This window comes from Fistularia commersonii, chromosome 9 (assembly GCF_037954325.1).
Source record: "Fistularia commersonii isolate RoL2024-O1a breed Wild chromosome 9, RoL_Fcom_v1.0, whole genome shotgun sequence".
In the NCBI taxonomy this organism is placed as follows: domain Eukaryota; kingdom Metazoa; phylum Chordata; class Actinopteri; order Syngnathiformes; family Fistulariidae; genus Fistularia; species Fistularia commersonii.
This window is the reverse complement of record NC_141292.1, coordinates 727833-739637: the sequence shown is the minus strand read 5'-3', so window position 1 is coordinate 739637 and position 11805 is coordinate 727833. Positions and strand designations below refer to the sequence as shown.

Here is an 11805-nt window from a genome sequence, read left to right as displayed (position 1 = left end):
CCTCAAACGCCGCTCCTGTCAGCTGTCCAATGGGCTGGGACGAGGGGCGGGACGAGAGCCGCAAACGCCAACCCCCAGCAACACGTGGAGGCACAACCAGGATCCCTCGGAAGGACTTCTGCCACTCGGGGGCTGAAGAAGTGCACGAAGGACCCAGGTGACGTGTGTCCACGCAGATGCACTACAAACAACACCGTAAACAAACATGTGCTGGTTGTCAGTGGACAAACCTCAGGTGCGGGAGTCCAGAACAATGCTGCACATCTTGAGTCCTGCATCACAGCAGCACCCCAGAAGAGCCCCCAGCCAACCCGTGGCAGACTAGAACCTTCGGAGGCGCCTCGACAGCAAATACACTGAAATGAAGCCAAACCCCGCAGCAACCACGGCCCGGTCTGTGACCTTCTGGTGCAGGACTTTTCAGGTTCACTTTGAGGAGGACTCCCCGGGTCCCAAAGCATCGGGGCGCCGCAGACTTTGCCCACCAAGGGCTTCTTGTTACTTAAAGACCGGGTCTGATGGTTTGTAATATTGTGCAGAACATCGGGCTCCTCGCAGAGATGGACGCGTCCTCATTTCTGGAGCGGCGCTTCATCCGAACCGCCTCAGATGAGAGGACGAGTCCGCTGCCGGGGCAGGAGGGGAGAAGATCAGGAATTCAAGTGAACATAGAAATATCAAGTGACTGCACGCCGGCGTGCTCGCCTTGGATCTTTATTGACGAGAAGAAACAAGAACAGGGACGCAAAGTCAGAGTGACGTCAAAACACGACGTGGCCGGATCCTTTCTCACGGCGCCCAAACAGATGTTCTGCTTTGTAAAGCCATGGAAGAGGAAGAACGGCACAGTTCCGCGTTCTGGAGGAGACCACGGAGGCGTTTTATGTGAAAATATCAATCCATGTTTGCAATGGAAATGTATCAGCGTGTTTAAACATTTTCACTAAGTCATTTCTGACCTGAAAGCCTTGGTTTGTGTTAATATACGGTCACAACATAAATCTAAGGTTTAAAATTCTATATCGTGGTGAGAAGATTCCCACTTTGTGTCAGGAGAAGCTGAGAAAGGACAGAGTAAAGCAGGGGAATCCACCTGTAAATGACCGTTCAAACACATTGTGAAGTCGTCTTCAGAATGATCTTCCAAACGCCGAGGACACCAGGATTCTGCCGTTACCGTGTAGTTCCCCTTTCAACAATAGATGTCACTCTTTCCACGGAGACCTGACGGTATGCAGAGCTGCTGCTCAGCACATCGAACATAGCTTTCTGCCCGAACCTTTCAAATATCAATATTAATATCTGACATGCAAAGTGATCTGATCAGGAGAGGATTAGGGTTGCAGAAGCTCTCCTTGATGTGATCCTTCAGCTTCCATTGGTTCTCTGCAGCCTCCTCAGGCCTGTGTGACCCTTCAGGTCCCACGACCAAAGCCTTGCTACTCAGGAAGTTCCCAGTCTAACAGGGACGGCGGGGAAAAAAAAAGACTGGTCATTGAATCAGAACTAATCAGAGTAAAGAAAGCGCTAGGTGTCCGAGGAGCTCCACGCTCTCCCAGTTTCGCTCCTCTCCGAGATTCACTTTTCACCCTCCTGCTTTCGTCTGGTCTGGACAGGAATGACGATCTCGCCGGCGTGGCCGCCGACCGGCGTCCCGCGGACGGGGGCCTCCACGGAGAGGACGCCGTCCGGAGACAGCGAGGAGCTGATGTGCTGCGAGTCCACGCCAGGGGGAAGCCTTGAGAGAACCAAGAGGATGTGGATCAGCAACAAAGGGAGGTAAATGGCCGCGGGGCCTTCCAGGTGGATTCATTATTAACCCCCTGATCTATCAATCCGTGCTGCTTGTCGTGTGAAATCACGAGAAAGCATTCAGTTTGACCGTTAAACTAGTACATCAAGTGAGATGTAATGCTAGTTGACTGCCGCTGAGGTCCAAAGAGTCCGGCAACCCGAGCATCGGCCATCTCGCTGACCCTCAGGTCCTTACACCTTCAAGATGCATCATAAAGATCGGGCAGGCGGGTTACAGCAGTCGTGCAAACCTGTGAGACGAAGCTGAGGTGAAAATAAATCGAGAAGAAGCTCTAGAACACGTAACTGCGAGCTCATCTCTACAGCCACTCACGACCAAGCAGGAATCTCAATATTAAGGCGTACACAGATTTTCTACTGCTGCTGCTGCTGCTGCATGCCATGGGTTCGTCGGTCACGGCACCTACTTGTATTTCTGTGTGAAGCATCTGGAAACCGAGCCGCTCTCGTCCCGCTTGTCCTCACGATTTCCTTGGTTCGGAAAAACAAGCGACAATTTATTCCGCTGCACTATGAACAAATATGTGCTCCATCATCTCAAACGGCATTAGCGGATAGAAGGAACCACACCTGATATTTGCAAAAAACCCTCCTTAGTTGTGATGGTGATGTCCTCCGGTGAGAAGTGATTGACGTCCAAGCGGACGCTCCAGCTGTCCGGCCCCGTCCTGATCTCCGACACCCCACCTGTCGCTTTCCTCGGAGTCTGTTGGTCTGACGCCGCAGGAGGCCGACCACCGAACAGAGGCAGAGGAAGGGCTTGCCTCTGTCCGAGCCAGGAGGAAGCGGCCAGTCTCTTCCGGGCCCAGGTTATCCATTCCAGATCGTCGGGCTCCAGGAAAGAAGGGACCCCGAAGTCGCGCCCGGAGACGCGAGGCGGCTGAGTCCGACGTGGGAAAGCCTCCCAGCTAGCATCGCGGCAGAAAATGGGACGTAGCGAGGCTTTACTTTGGTCGTCCATGATGTGAGAAGTGGGATCGGCGTCTGCGAGGGGGAGGCGATGTAGAATCTGAGAAGCTCCCAGCTCCGCCCTCACAAGCCAGTTAAGATTGACGACCGGTAAGCAAATCCAAAAAAAGAGCCGGATCTTTCTCCCGCACGTCTCAAGTGAAACACCAAACTAAGCATTTGGCGGCTGTAACTGTTCACCCACACACTTTAAGTACCCGGCGCCGCCTGATTTAAAGGCTGACAATGAGCTGGTAGGGAACGAGCAAAGGTGCGACTTCTCAGTTGCCCCGGGATCTGGAGAGGACAACAAATAATTTGTATTTATATCTCCGGACTGTCGAGTTGTTGCCGAATGACTGAGCGGTGGGCTTATTGAGCAGAGGCCTCTGCAGTCTCGTCACATACTGCCGCTCTTTGTCTGCAGAAATCACGGCCCGGCGTCATGTGAGGGAACAGCGAGTCCATCCAGGGTGGCAGGAGTTCGCCATCCACAACAGGTACCTCCCGTTTCCAAGCTCGACTCTGGAAAACAAACAGACGTGCACGTGTCAAATACCTTAACACGCGGTGAAAGTGCTGGTGATCCCATCCAGGGCACGGAGGCTGACTGGAAGACCGATGCGCTCACGTGGTGTCGGGGAATTTCTGCATCAACATCTACATCTTCAGGAGTGTTATGGCGAAGAAGTAATGATTTATTACTGCTTCTCGTCATTGTATCCACTACGGTTGTGAACCACATAAATACCGAGCGTAAAGGTAAATGACGAGTTATATTTATTACAAATGTTTTATTTTCACGGTGAGTTGTAGTATTGAAAAATCTAAATAGAGGATCTTAATGTATAAATAGCAAAGTGGACCCACTTTATCGTATGAAGTTGTGTTTTTTACTTTTATGTCTTCGTACCCTTACTGTCTCTGGGTTTGTCATTCGCAGATGTAGAAATTTTGTGTATTTCAGCTTCGTATTTTGGTTAAATCATGTCTTGAAGTTTTCGGGTGTAGGTCCACCCCGCAGCCCGAGGACTGCAGCGCTTCCAGTGTTCAATATGTTGAATATCTGGGCTGCACTCCAGATGTATGGCCACGAGATTCTAATCAATACATTTGAAAAGTTCACCAAGTGGCTCGAATTACGCTCGCGAGACGGGAACTACTTTGCATTAGCAGGGAGTGAACAAAAGCCTGGTACGGAGTTCCTCGGGTAACGTTCTAGGGCCTCTTCTTTTTTCACGTCCCGTCTTACTTTAGCAATCAGTAACACAAACGCTTGGCAGATAGAAATCACAATTCCATTTTCTGAGTTACAGTTGGACAAAGGACACCCCCGTAAAACCTGCTACCACCCTGCTGGGATGGTACCGAGAAGGTAGAATACTAAACCTTTATGACTCCAAACAAGGCAGCCTGCGCCATAAAAGCCTTTAATCATCACATCATTTGCACACCGCAGCAATATAACATCTCAAAACATTTACCAGAGGCTTCTCACTTTGAATCCATAAAAAGTTTGTGCAAAACATCAGAATTGGCTTTTTTACCTCTTAGGACAAGATAGGCAAACAGCGGTATGCCACCATGAGGTTAAATAGTATGTTTCAAGAAGCAGAAGGAGAGCTTTTCTTTCATTGTAACCTTTCTGTGGCATTTCATTCTCTGACAGGGACAAATAAAACGTGTAAAAACAGGAGACAGGAGAACAAGCAGTAATGGTTGATCGGATAAATACACTCGTGTACAAGCTTTCGACATTTTCAAAACTATGAATTCAGGGATTTTGTGCCGAAACAGAAGCCCAACATTGAAACGTCTGCGTTTTATACGAAGTTTCACTACTTAAATAAGACCTCAAATGACCCCCCAGATGACCCCCAAAAGTGGCCGCTCTTATTTCCCAGTGCATGAAGATGCGGCGTGTCCTGCGCAAGGGGAGTCGCTTCTCATCACTTCTTCCTGCGCCGCCTTTTTCCTGAAATCAAAAACACAAACAACTGAGCTGCAGCGTCATCAGCTTTCACTCATCTGTCATTTCAAGCAAACTGTCAGATGGTTTGCTTCTCGGTGGCGACCCCACCTTTTCTGTTTTCTGGAGTGGAGTACGATTGTTGTGACGAGTACAATCAGCGCCGCGGCTCCGATGACTGAGCCGGCGGCGATGCCTGCGACGTTAACTGAGACAGGGAGAAGACGCTTTTAGCAAAAATGTGCAGAAACAGTCACTCGTGAATGAAACAGATTCCAGTTTGGACTGAAGCGCAAAGAGACGCTTCCATGAACTAGTTTTGAATTCTCCGTGGGATCGCACTGTAGAAATCCCGCCGTGTCTAAATGTGTTCGCGCTCAAGTTCTCCTTCTAGACGATCGTAGATGTTCAGAGATGTTCTTTATTCGTTGGGTCTTTCTCCGAGGAGGTGGGGAGAGGTGTAGCATCAGGTTGGAACGGGTGGACAAAGGTGTCAGGTGTGGATTCGCGGGTCAAAAACATCTCCTGAAAAAGAATGATAGAACCTTACTGGACTTCACGCAGCCGCCGTCTTCCCCAGACCACCGGCCGTCCTCCTGGCAAACCCGCTCCGCCGATCCTTGGAGGGTGAAGCCCTGGTGGCAGGAGAGCTTCACCTTGGCCCCCTGCAAGTAGGCCGTCCCCTCCTTCTCCCCGTTGTCCGGGGGTTGGAGCCAGCCGCAGGAGATCACTGCTCAGCGAGACAAACACAGCACCGTGAGGCCGGCGCCACTCTGACGCTGGAGACGTCTCAGGACTCTTCTCTGCGCTCACCTGGCTTCAGATCCTCCATGAGGGCGATGTGACTCTCGAAGGACGCCCTGGTGACGTTTCCCAGCGTCGGGTTTCGTCCGACCAGGATGTCGTACCTGCAGAGCAGAGGGAAGGACACACTCCGTGTAGTCACTGAGATCTTTGCCGTGTTTCATAACACGTGATGTTCTTCGTGATTATGAGCAGAAGTCTTCTCACCGACAGAACTGAGACCCTTCCCCGGAGCATATCTCCGACGCCGGGCCGGAGAGCGGATCGTCCGGGCTCGCCGAGGCGGAAAACACGGGAATGAAATCTGGGTCGTGTCTGGGAGAGTTCCTGTATCGGTCCAGAAGGTCCTGTGAGTCGTACGTGAAGAGGGCGGAGGTGTTGCTCACGGCCCCTGGAGGACAAACGGACGCGCTCACCGCCAACATCCTCAAAGATGCGGCAGGAATCGTATGACTTCCTGGAAATCGACCATCCAGGACTTACAGCTGGCCCCGAAGGTGAAGATCTCCCGAGGGTCGCTGTGGTTCTTCACCATCAGCCCGTCGCTGAGAACCAGGTCGTCTTTTTGGTCGCCGTTCATTTTCCCCAGCAACCCCAGGGTGGTGCCGTTGAACTCCACGGGGAGGAGGACGGTGGTGGTCATGGTTCCCTCCCTCAGACGCACCTCCACTCCGGCTCCACTGGGAAACATCACCGTCACGTTGCTGGACGTCGGAGAAAACACAAACACGCCTGCGGGACAGAGTCTGCGGATGAGGACGTTCTACATGAGTGATATCTTGTAAATATGAAAACTCTCGTCCCCACCCTTCAGGTCCATCCAGGTCTGTTCTCTGAAGGACAGGGTCTTCTGGTTCCTCAGCACTTCCAGGCCGCTGTGAGCTCCGTCCAGCCGCACCTCCACAGTGTCAGAGGAGGCCTCTCTCATGGCAACCGCCGACAGTTTTGTCGCTTTTATGGTTTCTAGAAGCAGGAAAGCAAAAGCAATGGAACGGGGAAGACGGGGATGGTGATGCCTCATCGTTACCCGATTTAGCTTTCCTCGGCCCAGAGATGGAGCTCACCGTGGACCAATCACAGGGACATACGACCATTCACCCTCATAGTCACACATCTGGAAAATTTGGGGTTCCAGTGAACCTTCTGCATGTTCTTGGACGGTGGGGAGAAACCTGGAGAACCCTGAGGAACCCCGCGCACACATGGGGAGAACTTGGAGACTCCACAAACAAAAGCCTGTGGGAATCCAACCGGGGACCTTCTGGCTGTGAGCCATTGTTTCAGATAAAACCAAAATATATTTCTAGAAAAATCCAAACGGCATCAAGATGGCCCCGAATCCGTAAGAAAATGACCTGAGAAAAGGTGCAACTCAACAACTCCATCTCTGTCCTCCACCACAGTTCAGCCAACAGGACAGAAGAAGCAGCTCTTCCTCTCCGCTCACCGTTCATGGGCTCCGTCCTCCCCTGGACCTCCAGCCCTCTCTCCCGCGAGGTCACCAAGCTGTACTCCCCTCTGCCGTTGAACGAGTAGCCGAGGCCGTCGAAGGTGACAAAGTGCGGATCTCCAAACACCGCGGCTGCACGGACACACGAGCGCCGGGGGTTAAACCTGTCCGGGGTTCAACCGGGCCGGAAGCTGCGGTCCCACCTGAGCCGGGGGAGCGGTAGCGCCGGCAGTCGCTGGAGGGCCGGTGCTTGAAGTAGTAGGAGCAGTGGTCGGACCACAGGCAGCAGTAGTAGAAGCTCAGGACGTCGTAGACCCAGTGGGACTGGCCCGGGACGCGAGGCGGGCGGCCGAACGGCGGGGAGCCCCAGTCGTGGGCCCGGTCCGGCGTGCTGCCCCCGATGGAGTCCGCCGTCAGCACCTGGAAGCCGGCGCTGTCGTAGCAACACTGCTGCCCCGCTGCGTATTTGGGGCTGCACAGGGACACCGTGGGCGTTACCGAGGCGACCGCACAACTATCTCACTCTTTCTGCGGTCTCGTGTGCGGATTTACAGATTACATCCCATAACGAGCGGGCGAGTTGTTTTTTTGTTTTGTGTTTTTTTACAAGCGAAAACACTGTCCGTCAGCAAACGTGCCAACGGACGCCTTCCAGTTTGGACTTTTGGACTCGCTCACAACGTGAGCCACGGGGGAAAGGGGTTTACCATGACCTCACTTGACAGTGCCGCTGCCTTTGATTATCGATTATAGATAAGACGGCAAACCAGGAACCGATAAGAGCCTCCCTTCGCGTCCGTGCCGGAAAGCGTCGTGGTGTCGGGAGCTCACCTGGCCTGTATGGCCCTCACGCAGTGGACGCTCCCGGGGTGATACGTGCACACGCTGCCTTTCTCGATGTCGCAGCCGTAGTCCGTCTGCGGAGACAAGCACGCGCTCAGGATCTGACCCGCAGGACCGTCTGAAGGAGCGTCCGCTCGAACCCACGTGGAACCTCCCGGTGTCGGCCCTGGCCTGAGCCAGGGTGCAGGGGCAGTCGGCGATCTCGTCCAGGAAGTCGGGCAGCTGAGTTTCCAGCCGGTCCCAGGCCAGGCATTTGTCCAGGGCCCAGGCCGCCGGGTTCTCCCTGAACTTCTCCTCCAGGTGCCAGGCCAGTGCGTGGTCCTCCGTCCACGCAGCTTCTACATCCCTGAGCCCGACACACAAATGAGTTAGTTTAAAACGGAAATAACCTTTTCTCGTCCGGCTCAAAAAAGACAAAGATTATATCATTTTTATTTAAACTAAAATCACATTTGTTAGAACGAACATACTCGTGCACACTTCCAGATCATTTTCTTCTAACCCCTCTTAAAAAACCTATCTACCTATAAAAACCTATCTTTAACCTAAAAAAAAAAAACAAAAACTGCAATATTTCATTTCACTGTGCAATATTCAGAACTGTGCAATATTTCATTTCATAATAGCTACACTACAATTTTTCCTTTTATCATACTATTGTGCACTCCTTACCTCACTTGTTACTAAGACACTTATAGTTTTATCACTTGTTTACTAAGACACTTTATAGTTTCACTGAGACACTTTATAGTTTATTTTTATTTCTAATTCTGCCTTTTTCTTTTTATTATTTATTACTGTTATATTTTCTGTAACTCTGGCACAACAATTTCCTTCGGGATTGATAAAGTTGTTCTTATCTTATTCTCGTTTGGCATCATTTTTTTAAATCATATCTTATTTTCTGATGTTTGCACCCCATCGGACCTTGAAGTCTGGAGTCTGAAAGCCCAGAGAGATGTGGGTTTCACAGCCCAGGCCATTTATGTGTTATTGTCCTTCTACAGGATTCCTGAATGCTGCTGTAGAGAGGGACGTACCGGGCGCCGTCGGGGTTGGAGGCGGGGCTGACGCGCACCGAACCCAGCTCCCAGACCGAGAATTTAGGGGCCGGTTTTGGCAGGAAGCTGAAGGAGCCGTCGTTGGGGTGATCTTTGGCCAGAGAGTAGAGGAACTCCCACTCCCCCCGCCAGCTGTCCGAGTACGGGGTTCCTGCACAGACGCGTTTCACGGCGGACGTCATTCGGCGTCCAGCTCTGGCGTCCGCCGTGCACAGGCGTGTGCGCGCACCTGTTTCTCTGTACCCCCACAGCTCCACGTTGACCCGCTCTGCTCGGACCAGAGAGGCGTTCCAGGTCATCTCCAGGCGATCCCTGGCAGCGGTCGTACCGTAGTACTGCCACTTGGTGGAGTTCACCAGAGTGGCCTTGAACTTGGAGTCCAACTTGCCGGTGTGAACTGAAGCAACGTGTTTGGATGGAAAAAAAAAACAAAACAAACTTCAGTGTATTTGAACAAATATGTCTCATTGTAAGTGAGCTGGACGTACCTGAGAGCCAGGCCCCGAGTCGCCGGAACGTGGCGCCGTTGTCCGAGGAGACCTGGAACGGGACCCATCCGGTTTGGTACAGGAGAGGTGAGATGCAGTGGCCTCGGCCGCCGGCGTCCACGTACCCCGCCGTGTCCGTCTCGTTGTTGAACCTGCAGTTATCACTTATTGGATTTCAAAATCTCTTAATCCGCCCTACATATATTTTATCAGATCATCCGACAGAAGCCCCGGATGGGTGCGAGGACCCCGGAGACACCGGGAGGCTGGAACGTCCACATGAGGGCCTTCAGGATGAACCTTCAGAAAACCAGGAAAGGTGGAATTACAATAAAATGTCCGATCGTGATTTTGCTGAACGGACTGGTTCGAACCAGTGGATGCCGATCCAAAGGGAGAGCGGCGGTAATATCAGCTGCTTTGAGTCATTTATGATCTCTGCAGCTTATCCTGCACTTAGTCATGGGGCCGCTGGAGCGAAGGTGTCGCCGGGTTCACCGTGGTCACATTTGTAGGCAAACTGTATGAATATTGAATCTCCTATTCACTCCTCTGGACAACGGAGGGTCTCCACAGAACCTCCGGCATTTTTTGGACTGGGAGGAACCCGGAGAACCCAGAGGAACCTCACAGAGACCCGGGGAGAACGTCACACAGGAAGGACCCTGTGGGAATCCAACCAGGGACCTTCTTGCTTTCTAACCACTGCGCCACCTCGGAGCCTTAGCTTGTTTTTCACTACTCAAATATTTACACAAAACATCCTGAGCAGGAGCTGAGATTCGTGCGTTTGAGGATTTTTTATTTTGTTCTATTTTAAATCTGTTTTTCTAATCAGACTTGCTGTCCTGGTTTCTCTTCTCATGCCAGCGAGATGTCGGAGCGTTCAGATTTGACCCCGACTTGTGTTTTTCCCGTGCAGCTCCAGGCGGACGGATCGAGAAGGTGACCATCAGAGGAGGAACGGAGAAAAGTGTTCATCGGGCATGAAGGTTGGAGAAGCCTCACCTACACACGACCTGGGCATTGGCTTCGAAATGGGAGTTCAGGAGGAGGAAGTCAGTCCCGCCCAAAATGGACCCGGAGTACGGGAGGATCTCCACGCAGTACTCGTCGTAGTCCGGGCAGCAGGTCTTCAGGTTCTTGCATGTCGCGTGACACGAGCACGAGTCCAGTACCTTCCCACAGCTTCCTTGGCAGGTCTGTCCTGCAGAACAAGGACCAGCGGGCGTCACTTCCAGGGAAGCCGGCGAAGGGAGACACCCTGAAGGGCTCACCCGACGCCTGGATACCCCACCGATCTCTCACAGGGAAGTTTCTACAGACACTAAAGTGATCAAACATGCACAGAATGATCCTTCATATTGATAAACGGCTTCCTGAAATCCACGTACCTACGGTGCTGCAGACTCGTAGGAGCAGGGAAACCAGCACGGCGGCCGCCAGTCTGTCCATCCCGCCTATCTCGTGCACCGAGCTGCTCCTCAGGCTTTCTAAACCTTGTCCCTGTCCTTACAGACGTTTATAAAAAAATATATAACGTCCCATCAATCATCAACCAGGCGGCAGGAGAGGCAGGACGGTTCAGCCGGGTCAGGTGTTTCCCACAGAGGATGAACCCTTCACCCCGGCAGGTGTCAATATATATAGATATGGATATATGTTTATATATATATGATGGATGTTTGACAAGCATTCATATTTCAAATATCCCCGTTTGCACAGGAACGGCAACCTGAAGTTGCTAAATATCAACAGGAAGGCAGAGCGAAGGCCCTCCGGCAGTGAAGCCCTCGCTCACCGTGAGATATTTCCATCAGGGACGTTCTTCGCTCCTGTTGTGCATCTACTCATCTACACATCTCGTGTTCACCTCCACATGACCTTTGACCTCCCCTCATTTCCACATGTAATCAGCCCGTCCCGTATCGGGATCAGATCTGAGCCGCTGAGATAACGGCTCAATAACTCCGGCTTATAAATCGCTTGGTTTGGCGTGTTTGAGAGGAACACGTCAGACTCCCTGGCGTGTTGCGTGATAAACCCGTTCCAGTTTGGTTATCTACTCCATCAAACTGTTCAGACGGCCTTCCATCTCATAAAAAACATAAAATGATTAGATGAAGGAGAGTTGTTATCATCAGTTGTTGGGTAGAAACGTAGGAGATCGGGAGAGTACCTTCACGGAGCAACGAGAAGAAGGTGTTGAGCAGGACTGTGTTCTGCAGGAGGTTTTCGTCGGGAAGAATAGGATTCCTGAGGAATTGTTTTCAAAAATGGACAACCTCAATGTCTGCATGCATCTGAGATGGTGGCCTGCGGGGGCCGTGGCCGGCCAGCAGGGGGCGCCGATGTCTCTGGAATGGACCCGGCTGCCTTTCCTGGACCAACCTCACCATCCCAAAGATCTCGCACAGCAGGTGAGTT

General features: G+C 52.0%; 2 protein-coding genes across 2 annotated transcripts; both read right to left on the bottom strand.

Moving 5' to 3' along the window:
• Positions 1-687: 687 nt before the first annotated feature.
• LOC147230863 (heat shock protein beta-1-like) lies at positions 688-2927 on the bottom strand. Its single transcript, XM_086151771.1, has 3 exons — positions 2386-2927; positions 2223-2286; positions 688-1738 (listed from the first exon to the last, which is right to left on the bottom strand). The coding sequence occupies exons 1-3, from the start codon at positions 2774-2776 to the stop codon at positions 1579-1581; spliced, it is 615 nt and encodes a 204-aa protein (XP_086007897.1). The 5' UTR covers positions 2777-2927; the 3' UTR covers positions 688-1578.
• Positions 2928-4656: 1729 nt separating this feature from the next.
• Positions 4657-10833, bottom strand: susd2 (sushi domain containing 2). Its single transcript, XM_086152989.1, has 15 exons — positions 10773-10833; positions 10387-10585; positions 9379-9530; positions 8870-9287; positions 7974-8175; positions 7818-7903; positions 7190-7458; positions 6984-7118; positions 6344-6499; positions 6020-6268; positions 5744-5927; positions 5546-5640; positions 5283-5462; positions 4844-4940; positions 4657-4738 (listed from the first exon to the last, which is right to left on the bottom strand). Exons 1-15 carry the CDS (start codon positions 10831-10833, stop codon positions 4657-4659), a joined length of 2565 nt encoding a protein of 854 aa, XP_086009115.1.
• Between the last annotated feature and the right edge of the window lie 972 nt (positions 10834-11805).

What these genes read in the sequence shown, in the direction of transcription:
- susd2 (XM_086152989.1), bottom strand. Translation starts at nt 10,833, where the DNA reads ATGGACAGACTGGCGGCCGCCGTGCTGGTTTCCCTGCTCCTACGAGTC. An exon ending in ACGAGTCTGCAGCACCGTAG is followed by an intron (nt 10,586 to 10,772) that starts GTACGTGGATTT and finishes CTTGTTCTGCAG; the next exon opens with GACAGACCTGCCAAGGAAGC. An exon ending in TCCAACCCCGACGGCGCCCG is followed by an intron (nt 8,176 to 8,869) that starts GTACGTCCCTCT and finishes TGTCGGGCTCAG; the next exon opens with GGATGTAGAAGCTGCGTGGA.
- LOC147230863 (XM_086151771.1), bottom strand. Translation starts at nt 2,776, where the DNA reads ATGGACGACCAAAGTAAAGCCTCGCTACGTCCCATTTTCTGCCGCGAT. An exon ending in GGGTTTTTTGCAAATATCAG is followed by an intron (nt 2,287 to 2,385) that starts GTGTGGTTCCTT and finishes TTCCGAACCAAG; the next exon opens with GAAATCGTGAGGACAAGCGG. An exon ending in TGCTTCACACAGAAATACAA is followed by an intron (nt 1,739 to 2,222) that starts GTAGGTGCCGTG and finishes GGTTCTCTCAAG; the next exon opens with GCTTCCCCCTGGCGTGGACT.